Genomic DNA, 16,624 nt, shown 5'->3' on the forward strand with positions numbered 1-16,624 from the left:
CCTTTTGAACTCAAAGTTTTTCATCATCTCTCGCGGGTTCATCTAGTTAATAAGTGTGATCAGGGCTAGGAAAGGCCAGACGATGTAAAATTGAAATCCGCAGCCCGTGTAATTTGTGCGTGCGCGGGGGGCACGGGGGAGGCGCGTGCGTGAGCGCCTCTTGTTTAAAACAAGGAAAAGGGGCAAAAATGAGATAAAATGGGAACCTGAGGGTGGTTTTGCTAGAGCATGTGCCGGGGTAGTTATGTCTGTATTCCCAGGGCTTGGCTGCGGTTGCTGCCGGGACGTGCGCCCGGGGTTTGGGGTGAGGCGAGGGGGGTCCCCGGTGTGGAGGGGGCGGCAGGGGTGCTCACAGCTGCCCTCGGGTGCTGGCAGTGATTGGGCTTTGCTGTTTATTGGACCAAAAAAAAAACAAGAGGAAGTTTTCACTAAAAGGCTTATTTCCCATCTTTAAAAATTTTAGATGAAAACTTCTGCAGAGAAATTAATTTTCCCTTAAAAAAAGCTTAAAATTTTTTTTAAAGCAATCCCTTTTGCTTTTTTTTTTTTTTTTTTTTAAACTTGCTTTCTACCTTGTCCTTTTTTCCTCGCTGGAAAGAAGGAGGGAGGAAAAGTGAGAAGGAGAAAAGTTGTTCTTTAAAAAGGAGAGGAGAAGCAGGGGGAGCGCGGGCCAGGCTGCGGGTGGGTGGTGCAGGCAGGGCCCCGGGTGCAGGCAGGGCCCCGCCGCCCAGGGATGCCCAGAGCTCCAGCTCTCACCAGCCGGGTTTTGTGGGGAAATACCTGTTTATCACCCCTTAAAACATTTCCAGGAGCAACTTCACCCGAGCTGCTTGCAGACGGGGTTTGAGGTTGGGGTTTTAGGGGACCCCTCAGCTGGAGGCTCCTTTGCAACGTTCCCTCCGATGTCGGCCAAGGAGAGCTTTGGCCCAGCCTTGCCCTGCGGTTCGCTTGCTTGGCGCTGCCTTTCCGCCACTCTGTGCCTCAGTTTCCCTCCTCTCCGCCTCCTGGAGCTGTGGCTGGGGGAGGAGGGGGGCGTCCCTTAGAGACAGGATTTTGCAAACACCGGTCCGAAAGCATTTTGGGGCCAGTGCACGCAGCCGCGTCGTGCGTGAGTGCCGAGGGGGCACGCAAAATTGCAAAGCATTTGCTCTCTGGGACGGAAAGCTTTTTTTTTTTTTTTTTATTATATTTTTTTTCCCCCGTCTTTTGGTACACGCTTCAATTGCGGCAATTCATTGTCGGCACCCGAGCCTCCGGTGGCCCAGCTCAGCCGGAGATAAGATGCCTCTTTCCTATAAATCTAGGAAAAAAAAAAAAAAATATACATAAAGGTTGATGTGCTCTGAAATGGGTTTTTGCTTTGTTCCTCTATTTTCCCCCGTGTGTATTAACCCCGGGGACACCATGAAAGAGCCGGTGCGCCTGGAGCACCTGCTGGGGTCAGGCCTCCTCATTAGTTTTTTCGGTCAGCGCCAAATAAGCCTGGCCGTGGCGCGGGGACGTGCGGGCGCCCGCCCTGCCGCTCGCTGCCATCGTCCCGCTTTTCCCTGCCTGACTTGCTTCTCCGCAGCCATCCCGCCTCCAGCTGCGGGGGCGTCGGAGGAAAAGATGAGATCAAGTTGAGGGGAAAAATTGGCTGATTCTTCCAACCCCTTTGTTCCTGGGGCCCCGGTAAGCGCCGGTGCTGTGCCGGCCCCGCGCTTTGGGATGGGGGATGCGCACCGGGGTCGGGGCTGCCGGCGGGGTTGGCAGTGCCAACGCCACTGACTTTCCCTCTTCTCTCCCTCTGCCCTGGCAGAATCAGGCTCCCCCCGGGCTCTACACGAAGACCCGCGATCCGGCCACCTCTCCCGACACCCCAGACGTGCTGGAGATCGAGTTTGAGCGGGGTAAGCGTCTCCTCGCACCTCTGCCCCTCGAAGCCAAACCCCGCTCCCCGGCCAGCACCCGGGGCCACCGGCAGCCGGGAGCATCCCCGGGGCGGGGGCAGGCGGGGTGAGCCCCGACTCGTGGCATCAGGGCTTGGGACGGTGCCTGCAGCGTGTTGGGGTGATTCGAGGTGTGCAGAGGGTCCGGGCACGTCTCGGGGGGCTTGCGGGGACCCCCCTGAGAGCAGAAAGGGAGCCCCAGCCATTAAGGTGCAGCGGGCACAGGGTCCCTCTCCTGCAGGGTGGCACGCAGGTGGCCCTGGGGACACGCAAGTGGCCCTGGGGACACGCAGGTGGCCCTAGCCAGTGTCACAGCCGGGGAGATGCTCCAGCAGGATTTGGCCAGCGGTGCTATCAGCATCACATGGAGGAGACAGGGACGCCCTGTCCCATCCCAGGGGACGCAGGGCAGGGCCCAGCCCCGAAGCCGTCACCTGATGAGGGGACACGGGGCAGCATCTCCCACCTCCGCCAGCCATGGGCATCCCCGTGCCACCATCCATCCTGGCAGCAGCAGCGAGCCCAGCCCGGGCTGGGGAGACCCTGCTCCGAGGGGGCACCCCCTCCCCACCGCCAGCATCCCTGCTCCATTATAATGATCCCCCTGCAAGGAGCAGCCCCCCTCCCAGCAGCCCATTCAGTCCCTAGTTAATTTATTTGAAGTTTTAATCTAATTATTAACTATTTTAAAGGCTAAGCAGCTTTCGCCAACAACGGCCCCGACAACGTCGGCTCTCCGCCGAGCGGACCCCGGCCAATACCCCGGCGGAGGATGCGAATAGAAAGAGCCGGGGCGAGGGGAGGGCGCGAAGGGGGGGGGGCCCGCATCGAGAAGCAGCTTAAGGTTCATTATTGCCGCGAGTTACATTTAATAGCAATTTACAACTGAGTTTATAAACCCCTGGAAAATAGGGGGTTTAGGTGGGGGGTGTGGGGGGGGAGCTGACAGCCCCCATCACTAGCCAGGGCTCTCGCGGGCGCCTCCGTAATAAAGACTAGAAAGGGAGGCATTGAGGCTGATTGGCAACTGATAGTGCGTTAAATGGTAATGAGGAGGGCAGATGGAGGGGGGATTAGCCTCCAACTCCGCACCGCTTTTCTTTGTGGGCCCCGCAGCCCCCTTGTCAGCTTCCTAATACATTTATTGCTCATTTCACACCGCTAAAGAAAAATGCCTCTTTCTATTCAGCATCCCCCCCCCCCTCTCCCCGTGCTTCGCTCCTGCCCAGCGCCCTTAAAAAAAAAAAAAATTTAAGGGAAAAAGAGGAGGCGGGGGGGGGGGGGAAGGTGCAATAATTAATTCATGGCGGGGAGCGCCCCGCCGCGGGGTGCGTGTGTGTGCGTGTGCGAGCAGCCGTGCCCCGGTGCGGGGGTCCCCCCCAGACACCCCCCCCCCCCATGCTGGCAGGGTGGGGGACACATTTGTCAGCCCCCCCCCTCGGCAGGGGCTGGTGGGACAGAAGGTGCTGTGCCGTAAGACAATTGCCGAGCGTGAAATTCAATTAGTTAAGGGCCTGGTTGCAATTTCACAGGCCCTAAAAAAGAGAGAGGGAGAGGAGAGGGGAAAAGGGGGGGGACGGACATTTTTATGGCCTTTTTTATTTATTTATTTCACTTCTCTCCCGAGGTGGGTCCCCCTCCCCTCGCCTCCCCCCCGCCCCAGCTTGGATATGCCTTTTTAAGAAGTTATTTAGAGTTCATATCTGTCACATCTATTTAACGCCCGGGGGGTGATGTTCTGGGGGGATCCTGACACCGGCTGATCCTGCCCGTCCTCCCTCCCTGCCTCCGCAGGTGTCCCCGTGAAGGTCACCAACGCGGGGGACGGAGCCACTCGTTGCTCGGCCCTGGAGCTCTTCGTGTACCTGAACGACATCGCGTGAGTGCCGCGCTGGCCCCTGCCCCCTGCCCGCCGGCTGGCAGCGGGGACCAGGGCAGGGTCCCCAGGGTGGGGTGGAAGCGGGATGCTCGCAGCAGGCACGTCCCTATGCTCAGGGATGGTGGTCAGCAGCCTGAGGGTGGGATGGTCCCAGTTGGGTGCCATTCATGCCAGCAAGCAGAGCCGGGCACCGAGGCCAGGAGCACGGGGAGTATTTAAGGTTTGTGCTCCCTGTGCATAAGAAGGGCTAAGGACTCCCATTACACCCTGTGCATTTACCCTCTGCTCCGGCCGCACCGTTGGGTGAGGGCTGCCCTGCCCGCCGCGGGGGGCTCAGCCCTGGGGCATCCCTTGCCTGCAGGGCCCCCTTTGCCTCTGCTCCCAGCTCAGTCCCGGACCCCCAGCTCCTGCATCCCAGGGCGCGTTGCCTCGCCCTGCCTGCCCGAGGGGGCTCGGTGTCCCTTTTGGGTGGAGAGTTGGCTTTTTTGGGGCACGGAGATGTGCTGGCTGGGTCCATTGCCCTGTCCTCCCCCTGCCTCTCCAGCAGCAGCACCCCTTCAGGGTTTTCTGCCCTGTGCCACCCCTTGCCCAGTTTCTACTGCCACTGGGGCAGAGCCATCCCCAGGGGCTTGCCCAAAAATACAGCAGCACCCATGAGGGCACCCACTCCTCCTACCCTGTGCGAAGTGCCACCCGGTCACTGGCCATCCTCCTTTGTGCCTTGCCTTTTTCTCCCCGGTGCTGGATGGGAATGAACTTTTCCATGTAGTTCTCTATTTACACGTTAATTAAGTCGTTTTAAAATGACTTTGGGAATACAGCTGCGGTGTGTCCTGTCCCCATGCCCCGTTTATTTTCCAGCAGCAAGCGAGGATGGAGAGGCTGGTGGCACAGCAAAGATGGGAAAAGGAGAGAAAATCCATCTCCTTGTCACCCATGTCCTATCTGGGGGTCACTACCAAGGGTCACCAGTGCTGCTCAGGGGCTGGCCACGCTGTTATTTGGGGTGTGCCCCCCCATTGTCCCCCACTTCTTGCAGCCGCCTGTGTCCCACTGCATGGCTGGGGCTGCTGCAACCTCCCTCCCTTCTCCTCTGCAGGGGCAAGCACGGCGTCGGGCGCATCGACATCGTGGAGAACCGCTTCGTCGGGATGAAGTCCAGAGGTGAGTGGCCACCGGCCGGCAGTGCTGTCCCTACCCTAAAAACAGAAAAAAAAACAGAAAACCCCGGTGGGACGTGGTGGGCGCTCAGCATCGCCGGGGTGCTCTGGCTCAGGCCATGCCAGCAGCCCTCAACCGCTCCCTTCCCGTCAGCTTTTGACTGAGATTTCCCTGTGACAGGTTGTTCTCACTGGTCTCTAATGAAGGCAGCTGCCAGCTCGCTGCCAGTGCCACTGTTTGCACCAGCCCTGGGGTCCCGGTGCCACTGGAGACCCCAGGTCTCAGGCGAAACCTGTCCCCAGTGCGAAAAAATGCCAAGCTGTGGGCTTGCGTGGGAGGATGCTCATGGCAGGTCCGGGAGAGCGCAGGGCTGTATGGTGCAGGTACCAAGCGCCGGAGGCTGATTCAAGTCACTGAGGGTTTTTTTTAAAGCCAATTCTTTGATTTATCTATGTGTTTTTAAGGCTGTGACTCTTGGTATTGATCATCCATTAGGATCAGCTTCATTGGAAATCTCTGGAGGCAGCGAGCTGTCCCGTGCAGAACTAAGTAACGAGAGGGCTCATAATCATTTCCCATCTCCTTGCCCCCCCTCTTTTGTTTTAAATCTCGTTAATACCTAATTAGATGCTCCCTTTCTTTAAACTTGCCTTTCGTGCAGGGCATCAGCAAATATTTTGATAAGACTCAGCCCGCTGCAGGGCACCGGCCCCTTTGCAAGAGCAAGAGCATCAGCCACGAAAGGCGAGAAACAAAACCCCAAATCATTTGATCTGAGTTTGAATAATCGAATTAAAACCGAAAGAAGGAAAAAAAAAAACCACCCCCAATCCCAAACCGCACGCACCAGCCTGCGCATTTGCATGCAGGATGCTGAGTAATTTGTCAAAATCTATTTTATTTTTTTTAAGAGCCACTGACACGCTCTAGTGACCCTTCCAGCATTTAATAATTTCTCTAAACCCCATTTAACTGTCACGTCTGTCTCCTGCGTGACATTGCCAAGCAATCGCTGCCGTGTTTGTGTGCCGGCAGGCGCGGGAGGACCGGGCTTTCTGGGGACAGCGGGGGTGCACACGCCTCGGGGACAAGACCTTGGCGGCGGGTTTTCCCCCTTGCTTTCAGCAGGATCCTGCCCCCGGTTTTGCTCTTTGGGATTAGCAGAAACCTCTCCGAAATCTGCTCCGAGGGATGCTCTGCAGGGGAGATGGAGAGCTGGCACCGGAGGGGGCTGGAGCAGGAGGGTGCTGCTGGTACCTGCCTCCCCCTGGGGGTTTTGGGGTGCAGGGCAGTTCGGGGTGGCCCCACCATTGCTCTGCAGGAGCATTTTGGACCCCAAACGGAGTCAGGGTCGACAGGGCAGGAGACGGGACCTGGGCTCGCAGGTGGGAGGAGATGATCCCTTAAATCCCAGTGGTGCGCAGTGGTCCCAGGGGCTCTTTGCTCCCACCGCCTCGGGGCTCCTCGGGGCAGCACAGGGACCCCTTCTCCCCAGGGAACCCCGCTCTGCAGGGGAAACTGAGGCACGGGCAGTCAGCAGCACAGCAAGAGCCCTCCACGGCCACGGCGGTGGCAGCGAAGGCTCCCGCCAGGTGCCTCCTCTCCCTCACCTCCTGCACCCGGGGAGTCAGGGAAGAGAAAAATTCATTTGCATTGATTTTTACTAAGCTCCTAATTGAACTTCGTTAAGGCCTAATGGGCGAGGGGCGAGCTGAGCGTGCCCGTGCCAGACTTTTAAGCCCTATTAACTCGATTTTGCCATATTTGTTTTAGTGGGAGGAGGGTGGGTAATTACGGGATGCCGAGGGGGGGGGGGCACGGCTCGGCTGGGGGCTCTTGGCTGCGAGCAGGAGCCCAGCCCTGCCTCTCCCGCCTTTTCATGTCCTCATTATCAAATTATCTTTTTAACTCCGAAGGGGGGCTAATTAAGTGAAGTAAATGAAATCAGTAGGGAGGAAGCGTGAAGGAGGGGATGGCTGCTGCCAAAAGAGCCGAGCACTGCCTTCGGCTGGGGCTTTTCCTCCTTCCTTTTCCCCTTTCCTCCCCTCGATGACCTGGGCAGATGGAAGAGGAGAGCAGAAGACCCCTTCCCTGTGATGAATCCGTACGAGGCCAGGCTCAGCCTCAGCCCTGGACCAGCAGTGGAAATTTGGGCAGCATCTTGCCATGGGCAGCATCGCTCTCCCCTTCCCCTCGGGAAGCCACCGCATCCCGTCCTGTCCCGCGGATGCTGTCGGGAGTGACAGCCCGCACTCAGCAAAATTGCTCGGATGGAGGTGAATTGACAGCCGAGGTTACAAATTAGAAAATTTTAAGTAGCGGCAGCTGTCTCCTTGGCTGCCCCCCCACCCAGCCCCTTCCCACTCTGGTGCCCCCCTTCCCCAGCAGTAATTACGGGGTGATTGAAGCTTCGCCAGGCTGCAGTGCTGACACCTCTGTCTTTTTCCTGTAAACACGGGGAGATGAAAATAGACACTTGGAGACGCTGCGAGTGTCACTTTGAAGGTGTCTCTTGTCTCCTCGGTGGCGAGGCTGGGAGCGGGGCTGTCAGCTCCCCTCCGCTCCGCCCCGGCTGTCATGCTCTTGTCCCCGGTTCTGTAGCATCAGGTCCAACGGGATGGGAAGGGGTACAGGCAGACAGGCAGGAGTTGGGCGTCAAGATGTGAACTCAAACCTTTGGTCAGCCCAAATTGGCTTTAACACCTCCCAAGGGGAAGGAGAGGGAATATTAATTGTGTTAGTGTTGCGGTCGGGGTCTGGGGGGGGCATACAGCAGCCCTCTGTGCCACCGCCGTGCCCCTGGGGATGGCTGGTTTTTGGTGTTATCTCGTCTGTCTCCTCCTACAGCCCTGTGGGGATGGGTGCTCAGTGAGCCCCCCGTGACCTGCCCCCAGGGACCAGGCTGCAACATCGCTGGGGTGGCCTGAGAGGAGGGGGTGGCTGTACTTTGGCACGGAGACCTGTCCCGTGCCTGTAGGATGCTAAGATCATGGTAGGGATGAGGTTTGATGGAAGTGGCTTGGGCTGCCATGGTAGATAGGCCTCCTGCCGTGTCCATGGGATCCGTGGCCACCCCGGGATGGGACCCCGCTTGAGCCTGTGCCACTCTCCAGGACACTGAGTGGGCAGAGCCTGGTGTGGGTTTGAGCCCCCGTGACAGCCCCATGGGCTCCCCTCACCCCCTCTCGGGGCTGGGCACACATCCCCTTCAGCGGGGACGGTTTCCTATGGGGTTTCTTTGTGTGCCAGCAACCCCAACGTGTGGGTGCCCTTTGCCATTCCTACGGCCGTGCCACAGCACAGATGCCTGGCGTTGGGAGGGGACCGTCCCCAGGGGTAGGCAGGGGCCAGGGACGTGCTGGTGGAGCAGCCCTGGCCACGGGCAGGTTACAGCCCTGCCCGCCGCACGTTCGCTGCTGGACTGGCTCAGCGTTTCCCCCACCAGTTTTCCAGCTGCATCCAACCTGGAGCGGAGCATCGCATGGCCACCCTCATATTTAAACACCAAGTAAACACGTTATGCGGCAAATAAGCCCCGAGCGGCTGGAACAAAGGCAGCAGCTCGCCCGCAGCGTTAGCCCCCATCGCCAAAATAATGAAGCATCCTTCCATCCCCAGGCCTTGTGCAATGGGGGGGACAGGCGGGAAGGGACCGGAGGGACCTGCCAAACCAAATGAGGTTGCCCTCCCAGCCCCTAGGTAGCCTCATTGCTTCGCAGCGGACGCGCGGGGCTCTTTCTCGCCAGCCGAGGGGAGAGGAGGGTATTTCAGGCCCTCCGCTCCCCGTGCCTGTGCCCCGCGTCGTTCCTTTAATTACAGGTTTTCAGCCGCAGACCGTTGGGCACGGATCGGTGGGGGGATCGGTTCCCAAACCCTGTCATTTAGCCTCGTCAGAGTGCCTCTTCAAAGAGGGGAATCTAGAAATTTTCTCCGCAAGGTGCGGAGTGGACTGTCTCGGCCCCAGCATGAATATAATGACAGATGCATTTTACAGCAAGCTGGGACTGAATGCGCTCGACCACAGCTCCTTCTGTCAGCCAAATCATTATTTTTTGTCATTTGCTGACAGTTTTGGTCTCATTCGTTTCTCTCTCTTTTTCTGCTTTTCCCCCTGCCTGGAAAAATGGCTAGGTATCTATGAGACCCCAGCGGGAACGATCCTATACCATGCGCATTTAGATATCGAGGCCTTCACCATGGACCGGGAAGTACGGAAAATCAAGCAGGGGCTCGCCTTGAAATTCTCCGAGCTGGTGTACAACGGTACGTACGGTCCTTCGGCCCGGCCCTGCTGCCGCAGCATCCTCCCAGCCCTCCTCATCCTCCTCCCTCGTTGCTACTGGAGGCTGCAGGTCCTGCTGGTACGTGCGCTCAGGGCTGTAAAATTCAGGTGTGGAGTTTGAGGCTACTCACAGGGGAAAAGATGGGTTTGCTCGTGCCGAAGGCTGAGCTCGACCCCGCACTCTGCCTGCTTTCGTGCCGGAGGGGCTCCACGCCTGTCTTTGGGAGGCAACGCCTTGCACGAGGGCTTGCTGGTGGGGGATGCTCCCGGCATCTCTCCCAGCCCGGTGCTGCCGCTGCGTCCCATCCAACACGTTCAGATGTATGACAGGCTGTGACTCGTCCTTCATCCCCCCAGACACGGCCTTTCCCCGGCTCTCCCCTCTGCCCCTCCATCTTCCGCCTGCCCTCGCCCACGGGGACCGGAGCACACCGGGATATGGGGCACATGAGCACCCGGCACGGCCATCCCCGCGGTGGGGTCTGAAGCCAGAGACCTCTGCCCGTGCACTGGCGAGGGGAAGCGCAGGGGCGCGTGGCACGGGGGGCTCTCGAGGTGCCGTGGCCCTGGCTGCGGGGGTCCGGGGGGCTGCGGGAGGGTCGGGGCCGTGCTATGCGGTGTGCAGCCCACACAGGGGCACTGCGGGTTGGGGCTTTGCCGGGGGCTGCAGGAGGGGCTTCCAGCTGCTCCCAGCGCAGCCGGGCCTGGATGAGGGCAGCACTGCCCAGGGTGGGCTGGGAGCCCTAAGGGACAAGGGGACGCTGGCTTGCACCCACAGTTAGGGACAGACATAAAGCCCTTTGTCTTTCCTCCTGTGATGCACCCAGCGGCTCCAGCTCGGGTCTGCTCAGCCACCTACATAGGCTGAGTTTGAGGGGTCTCAGCTCAGTCCCCCTGCGCTGCCGGGGTGGGTGCTGCAGGGAACAGCCTGCCACGGCCATGAGGCTGCTGCCCCTGGGGCGGCCGGGAATGGCAGCCCTGGGAGGGGACGCCAGCACTGCCCCGGGGTCTGCTCTGTGGATGAACCCCAACTCGGTCGCTGGTGCTAAGTTGAAGGAAGCAGGATTAGTCCAAAATGACATAGGTGTGCTCAAAACCCCGCTACCCACAGCTGGGCGCCCGCTACGCAGCTCCAAGCACAGCGCTGTGTCCCCGTGCCCTGGCTCTTCCTCCATCCCCTGCCCGGTTCACAACTGACGTCCCTGGAGACCCCACACCAGGGAGATTTCCTGCCCCTCGGCCAAACAACACTTTTTTTTTTTATATGTCCTGATTTCTCAAGCCTCCCAGTTTCACCTCCCATCCCTTTTCAGGCATTGCTCTCTAAATGCAAGGGCTGGGATGATCCCCTGGAAATAACCTGACTCCAGGAGCTCAGGCTTTGGGCAGCAGCAGATCCAGCGGGACTGGGTCGGGCTGTCTTCTCCCCTGCAGTTTTTGATGCCTTGCTCATCCACGGCACCTTCCCCTCCGAGGACGTTCCCTCCTGCGTCTTCCTCGGCAAATGGCATTTAATGCCCGAGCCCCTTTGCTGCTTAAACTGTATTTTAGGGCCCCAGCAGGGCGAAGGCTTCTGGGGCCACAGAAGTCTCAATTACCTTCCCCTTGAATCACAGCCCCTGCCTTAATTCACCCTCTGATGCCGCTCCTGCGTCTGGCTATTTTTATCAGACTTTGTCCTGGGCTGCCTTTAGTTTGACTTTTTTTTTAGCTTGAGCATAAACCTGTTTATTTCTAACCACTCGCTTGTTGTGAAACCACCAGATTCAAAAGCCACTCGGGGAATCGGGGTCTCGCTTCTCCCTCCCCACCTCTGCCAGGTGAAAGCTGCTGTTCCCTTGCCTCCAGATGCTGAATCCCTAGGGATTTTCAACCTGGCCCTGGGCTTTCCTGGCAGCTGAGCCCAAACCCAAGGAACAACCCCAACGGGGCGCAAACAGCACCCGCGGGTCCCCGGCCAGAGGCCAGGCTTTCAAGCTCACCTTCCTTTAACACCTCATTATTGCAACTAGTCCCTGATTTTAGGAGAATTAGTGTTTATCTTCCCCCGTCCCCATTGATCCCATTGTGGAGGGGTGGCTTTGAAGCCGGCAGGTACGGCCAGGTGCGGAAATGCCATTGTCCCCCTGCCCGCGCCGTGATTAGGGCAGGATCCTGGTTACGGGGCGGGAAGGTCATTAAGGGGGATCGCTTCCAGTGGGGAATGTGTCTGCAGTGGGGGGCGAGGAGGGGGGGATGCTTCCTCGCACCTGGAGCTGTCAGAGTCGGGATTTAAGTAGCTGGTTATTATTTTAATGTGTCTCGGGTTTATTTTTACGGGGATACAACAGCCCTACATCAATCCTGATGTTTGAAAAGTTGTACCTGGAGGGTGGTTACCAAAAAGAGAGGTGTATTTGCCCAGAGCTGGGGTCCCTGCCTGCATGGCAGTGCCAATTGTGGGGAAGGGGTCCCCGAACCCCCCGGCCGTGCCGTGGTGGGGTGGCCGAGGGTGTCTGGGTCAGGGAGACGGTTTTGGTACTGGGAGGTTGCAGGGCTTTGATGCCATGGCTGAGAGCAGATCCCAGGGACAAGGCTGCAGGATTCAGCCCTGCTCGGGGCCGGCGAGGCCAAAAAACAAAAGCAATTGTTTGTTTCTTTGATGGCTTCGGCCCGGGAGCCCAGCTGGGCAGGGAAAGGTGAGAGGGCACCGGTGTGCGAGAGGGCGATGGGGAGATAAAACCTGGGGATGACCGGAGGGCGGTGAATGGGCTCTTTCTCTCTCCTCCTCTATCTCCCTCTCCATCTCCCAGGTTTTATTCCAGGTTTCCCCGGCTAATTACCCCGCTTAGGGACAGGAGGGGGGGACATGGGGACACGGAGGCAGGGCCCCGGCCCCTCCGTGCACCTGCGGTGGCCTCGGTGGATGGCAATGCCGACGGCTGCTCCCGCAGGATGCGTTTTGGGGGGCCGCAGTGCGAATGCACATCACCCCAGTGCCCAGCCCGGGCTTCAGCCCGGCTGCCGGGGGCTTGGGGTGCCAAGGGGCCGCCGTGCCGGCCGGAGCTGGGGCAGGAGAGGGAGGCACTTGCCATGGTCATGGTTAGATGGAGCTTTGGGTGGGTGCTGGCACTCCGCGTCCCGCCAGCCCCTCGCTCCCAGGGTGCGGGGGGAACAAGTTAAACCGCAAGTGGTGAAGGGGGGAGCGCGGCGGCGGGGGAAAGCGGAGCCCCGCTGCCCTAGGAGGGGCCGGGGAGGTGAGCCCACCCGGGGCTGCCGAGACATCTGCGCCCCGATGCGCAGCCCGATCCTGCCCCGGGGTCAGCCCCGGCTGTGTTACCTGGGGGGAGCGCTCTGCTCCGCATCCCGCCGGGATGGGGCGTGGGAGCGGGCTGGGGGGGCCGCCCCGCTGGGACCTCCATTGCCGGGGGGAGTTTCCCTTCCCAGGGCTGCCCGGGGGTGAAGCGTTGCTGCGGGGGCTGCGTCCCCCCGAGCAGAGCCCGCGGTCGGGGTTGACCCTTCAGGGCCTATCCCTGCCCTGCCTGTCCCAGGAGAGAGCAGCTCGTCCCCATCCCGGGGGGCTGGGAGCTGGTCCCCCCCCAGATTCTGTGTCCGTCTGTCTGTCTCCACCTGACCCTCCCGAGATGCTGGTTTTTGAGTGGCAGTTTCATAATAACTTAACGAAGTTTTTAATTTCCATGAGGGCCCCCTACTCAGAGGAGCTGGAAGGAAAACGGCCCCGCTGCCTCTTCTCCAGCAGCTGGTTCCAGCCTCCTCTCCCGGGTGGGGACCCGAGGGCCACCAAGGGGAAGGGACACACGTGGGGTCTCCATCACTCAGAGCTGAACCTGGGTGTCCTGGCACCTCTCCCAATCCTGTGACCGCATCCCTTCCCTTGTAAATAATTAGGGTCTGCCTTGCAGGATTTAGCTTGGGGGGACCACCCTGCATGGGCACCCCGGGGCACCCCAGCCTCCCCCGCGCCCCCGCTGACGCTGCCTCCTGCCCGCAGGCTTCTGGCACAGCCCCGAGTGCGAGTTCCTCCGGCAGTGCATCGGGCGCTCGCAGGAGGCGGTGGCGGGCACCGTGCGCCTCTCCGTCTTCAAGGGCCAGGTCTACGTCCTGGGCAGGGAGTCCCCGCGGTCGCTGTACAACGAGGAGCTGGTGAGGTGAGTGGGGTTTGGGGGGCTAGGGTGGGCAGGGGTGGTGGCAGAGAGCATCCCATCCCACCCCACCCCATCCCGCTCCATCCCGTCCCATCCCATTCCACCCCATCCCACTCCATCCCGTCCCATCCCTCCCCGTCCTGTCCCATCCCTGGTGACACCAGGGACAGTGTCCTCCCAGCCGAGCGCCCGGCCGAAGCACGAGCCCTGTTTTCAAGTCAGTATTTTTTTTTTCCTCCGGCTTTTCCTTTTTCTTCACATTGTTTTCTCTCTCGCTCGCTCCCCCCCAGCCGTCCCTCAACCCCTTTCAATCTCTCTAAACACTTTATAAGCCATAAATACACCCGAATGAGTTTAGATCAGTCGGAGTAAATGTCAAATTATCTTCTCTCTTTCTCTTCTCTGGCTTTTTTTCCCCTCTTCCCTCCCCCTCAAAATCAACAGCTCCTAATAATCCGTCCCAACCCTTCATTATGCTTCGCGCTCTCACTTGGAGAGATTAAATGAATAAAGTATAAAAAAAATAAATAAAAAAAAAGAGGGAAGAAAAAAAAAGGAGGATGGAGGGGGGTGGGACAGAGGAAAAAGAGAGAGGGAGAGAAAAGCAGGGGCACTTATTCTCCCTGCGTCTCCAACCATTTTCCTTTTCTTTTTGATTTCTACATCGCTGGTTTGAAAGCCTTTGAGTGACGGCGTCACAGGAACCCGAGAGAAAGCTGTGAGAGGCAGAGCTGTGTGGAAATGCCTCTGCACAGTAGGTAGAAAGTAACGTAATTATAGAGCAGGTCAGAACCACTCGAATGAGCAAAAATAAAAGCACAGAGGTTTTTCTGTAGCCCGTCAGGGGAGGTAAAATCATTGTAAACTCTTTCTTTTTCTTTTTTTTTTTCTTCTTTATTTCCCCCCCCTTTTCCTCCTTTAAGGTTTGCGGTTTCTGGGAAATGAGCCGTGTGTTTTGGGGATGTAGGAAACCAGCGGAGTTGGGATTCGGTGGGTGGCTGCCGCCTTTGGGGAGGGGGATGCGCTCGGTGGTGTACCGAGCCACCGGCCGCCGCGGCCATAAACCCCGTCGGTGCCGGGGTGTCCTCCAGCACCGCTGCCCTGCCTGGGGCAATGTCCCCTGCCCGGGACCCGGGACAATGACCCTGCCTGGCACGGGACAGCCGTACCAGGGGACAGCTCTGGGGCAGGGTGAGCACCCCTGCTTGATGCAGGAGCGCTGGGAGGAAGGGTGATGATGCCCACGAGGGACCACGGAGGGAAATTTGGGGCTGTGTCTCCAGCAGCATCCTGGGGAGCCCGGGGACGGCCATCGGGGTGGCCCTGGGGTTCTGCTGCTCCCAAGGCCATGTGCCCTTTCCTGGGGGCTGGCGGGGACCCTGCCCCGAGTCCCCGCAGCTGCCGGTAGCTGATGAGGGGTGGCAGCGGGCACCGGCCCAGGGGAGCAGCCAGCTCCGGGGTCACCACATCCTCTTCCTTCCCAAAAGGCAGCCCCAAGCCACCCCCAGCACCCCCCATCCCGGTGACGGTGCCTTTCTCTCTGCAGCATGAACGTGCAAGGGGACTACGAGCCCGCCGACGCCACTGGCTTCATCAACATCAACTCGCTGAGGTCTGCGGGGTCGAGGCGGGACCCTCCCCAGCACCCTGGGGCTCACCCCTGGCCGGCAGGATGCGGCCCCTTTCCCTGCTTGGGCTCTGGGTGGGCACCGAGGCCTCCCCCGAGCCTCCCCCGACCGTCGGGTGCAAGCAGCCCCCCCAGCCCCAGCCCTGTCTAATTACAGCCTTCCCCAGCGCAGCCGGTCTCCTTATTTTACTTACTTCTCAGACCCCACCATACTCCCCCCCCCCAAATCCAGGGCTGTAAAACACGCCACATTTACATAATGGGCTCTTAATTTTTCCATTGCCTGTTAACTGCTTTGTTCTCCCCAATCCGCCATGTCCCCCCAGCTCTCTAAGATAAATTAATTACATTATCTCATGGAAAAAAAAAAAACCACAATTAAACTGTACAGGCCTTAACAAACGCCTGCTCTTCACGCCCCCTCATTCTGCTTAAATTAATTGAAAGGAAATGTGTGTTATTACTGTTAATTTACAATTAATTTTTTTTTTTTTTTAAATCTGGTTTCCAGGCTGAAGGAATATCATCGTCTGCAGAGCAAGGTCACCGTAAAGCAGGATGAATAGCAATCAATCGCACGCGAGCCTCCTGCTCCCCTTTCTAATTTCTCTAAGAACTAGCACTAATTGTGGTGGTAATTTGTAATTGTAACTCGTCTCCCCGGAGTCACGGCGGAGGTGATGGCTTTGTTACCGGGCACCAAGTGAAATGCAATCATTAAAAAAAGGTGGTCAGCCAGAGGAGAAGTGGGGAAAGAAATAAAAACCCAGCCACGCGCTGGGTCCGCTCATTGAGAGCCGGGCTTTATTCCTGCCTTGTTTGTTTGCTCTTCTGGCCCAGCGCTTCCCCGAGCCGGGCTTTGTGAAATTTGTAATGGATTAAGTGCCTCTGAAGGACGTGGGGGGTTGTCGGTACCTTGTTGTGAAGGTGGGGAGCGGGGGACATCGCCCCGCACGGTGCCGGTCCGGAGGGGCGAGCTGGGTGGCGGGGATGGGTTAAGAGGATTTGAGCCTTCCTCTTTTGTCTTTGTTTTAGTGCGTTTTAAGAGCACACTTGGGGCTTGTTGAAAAGGAGAAAACAAGGGAAATATCCTCCAACGGTGTTGCGGGAGGCAAGGAGCAGAGGAGTGCTTGCTCCGGGCTGGGTTTCTCTGCCATGGCGCCTGGGTGGGTTGCGGGTCCCTCCGGCCCCAGGGCTCGGGCTGCAGCGCTCGGCCGGGATGCAGGGATGGCTTGGCGAGGGAGACCTGCTCCAAAACGTACGGTGCAAGCAGGAGGAAAGAAAGAAAACACTTTCTAACCCATGCAAACGCCTGGGATGCGCTGCTGCTCCGCACTGCTAAGGATGGGGAAGGACGCGGTTTGGGATGTCCCCATGGTGGGTGTCCCCAGGCCGGGAGCAGAGATGCTCTCCAGGGGCTGGGAGCGATGCACCTCGATGCTGCATCCTGCGGTGCCCGGCACGGCTGCGGGGCACCAGGCAGCCCCACCCCGGCGGCAGGGACGTGCTGCTTTCCCACCCATTTGGGGAACAAAAGCAGAGCTGCCACCAAAAAGGAGAACGTTTTTGCAGCCCCTGGGGGGACAGCCAGGCCCGGTGGCC

General features: G+C 58.9%; 1 protein-coding gene across 4 annotated transcripts in view; it reads left to right on the plus strand.

Annotated features, from left to right (window-relative positions):
* The window catches only part of ASS1 (argininosuccinate synthase 1), a 28,636-nt gene extending 12,807 nt beyond the window's left edge, over positions 1-15,829 (plus strand). For all 4 annotated transcript variants that reach the window (XM_075170523.1, XM_075170526.1, XM_075170525.1 and 1 more), the window contains exons 10-16: positions 1,799-1,889; positions 3,723-3,807; positions 4,907-4,971; positions 9,100-9,231; positions 13,242-13,398; positions 14,942-15,007; positions 15,534-15,829. In XM_075170523.1, coding sequence (XP_075026624.1) covers positions 1,799-1,889; positions 3,723-3,807; positions 4,907-4,971; positions 9,100-9,231; positions 13,242-13,398; positions 14,942-15,007; positions 15,534-15,588 — 651 coding nt within the window. In that variant the 3' untranslated portion in view covers positions 15,589-15,829. The remainder of the gene's footprint in view (positions 1-1,798; positions 1,890-3,722; positions 3,808-4,906; positions 4,972-9,099; positions 9,232-13,241; positions 13,399-14,941; positions 15,008-15,533) is intronic.
* Positions 15,830-16,624: the final 795 nt, after the last annotated feature.

Source organism: Calonectris borealis, chromosome 21 (assembly GCF_964195595.1).
Source record: "Calonectris borealis chromosome 21, bCalBor7.hap1.2, whole genome shotgun sequence".
NCBI lineage: Eukaryota > Metazoa > Chordata > Aves > Procellariiformes > Procellariidae > Calonectris > Calonectris borealis.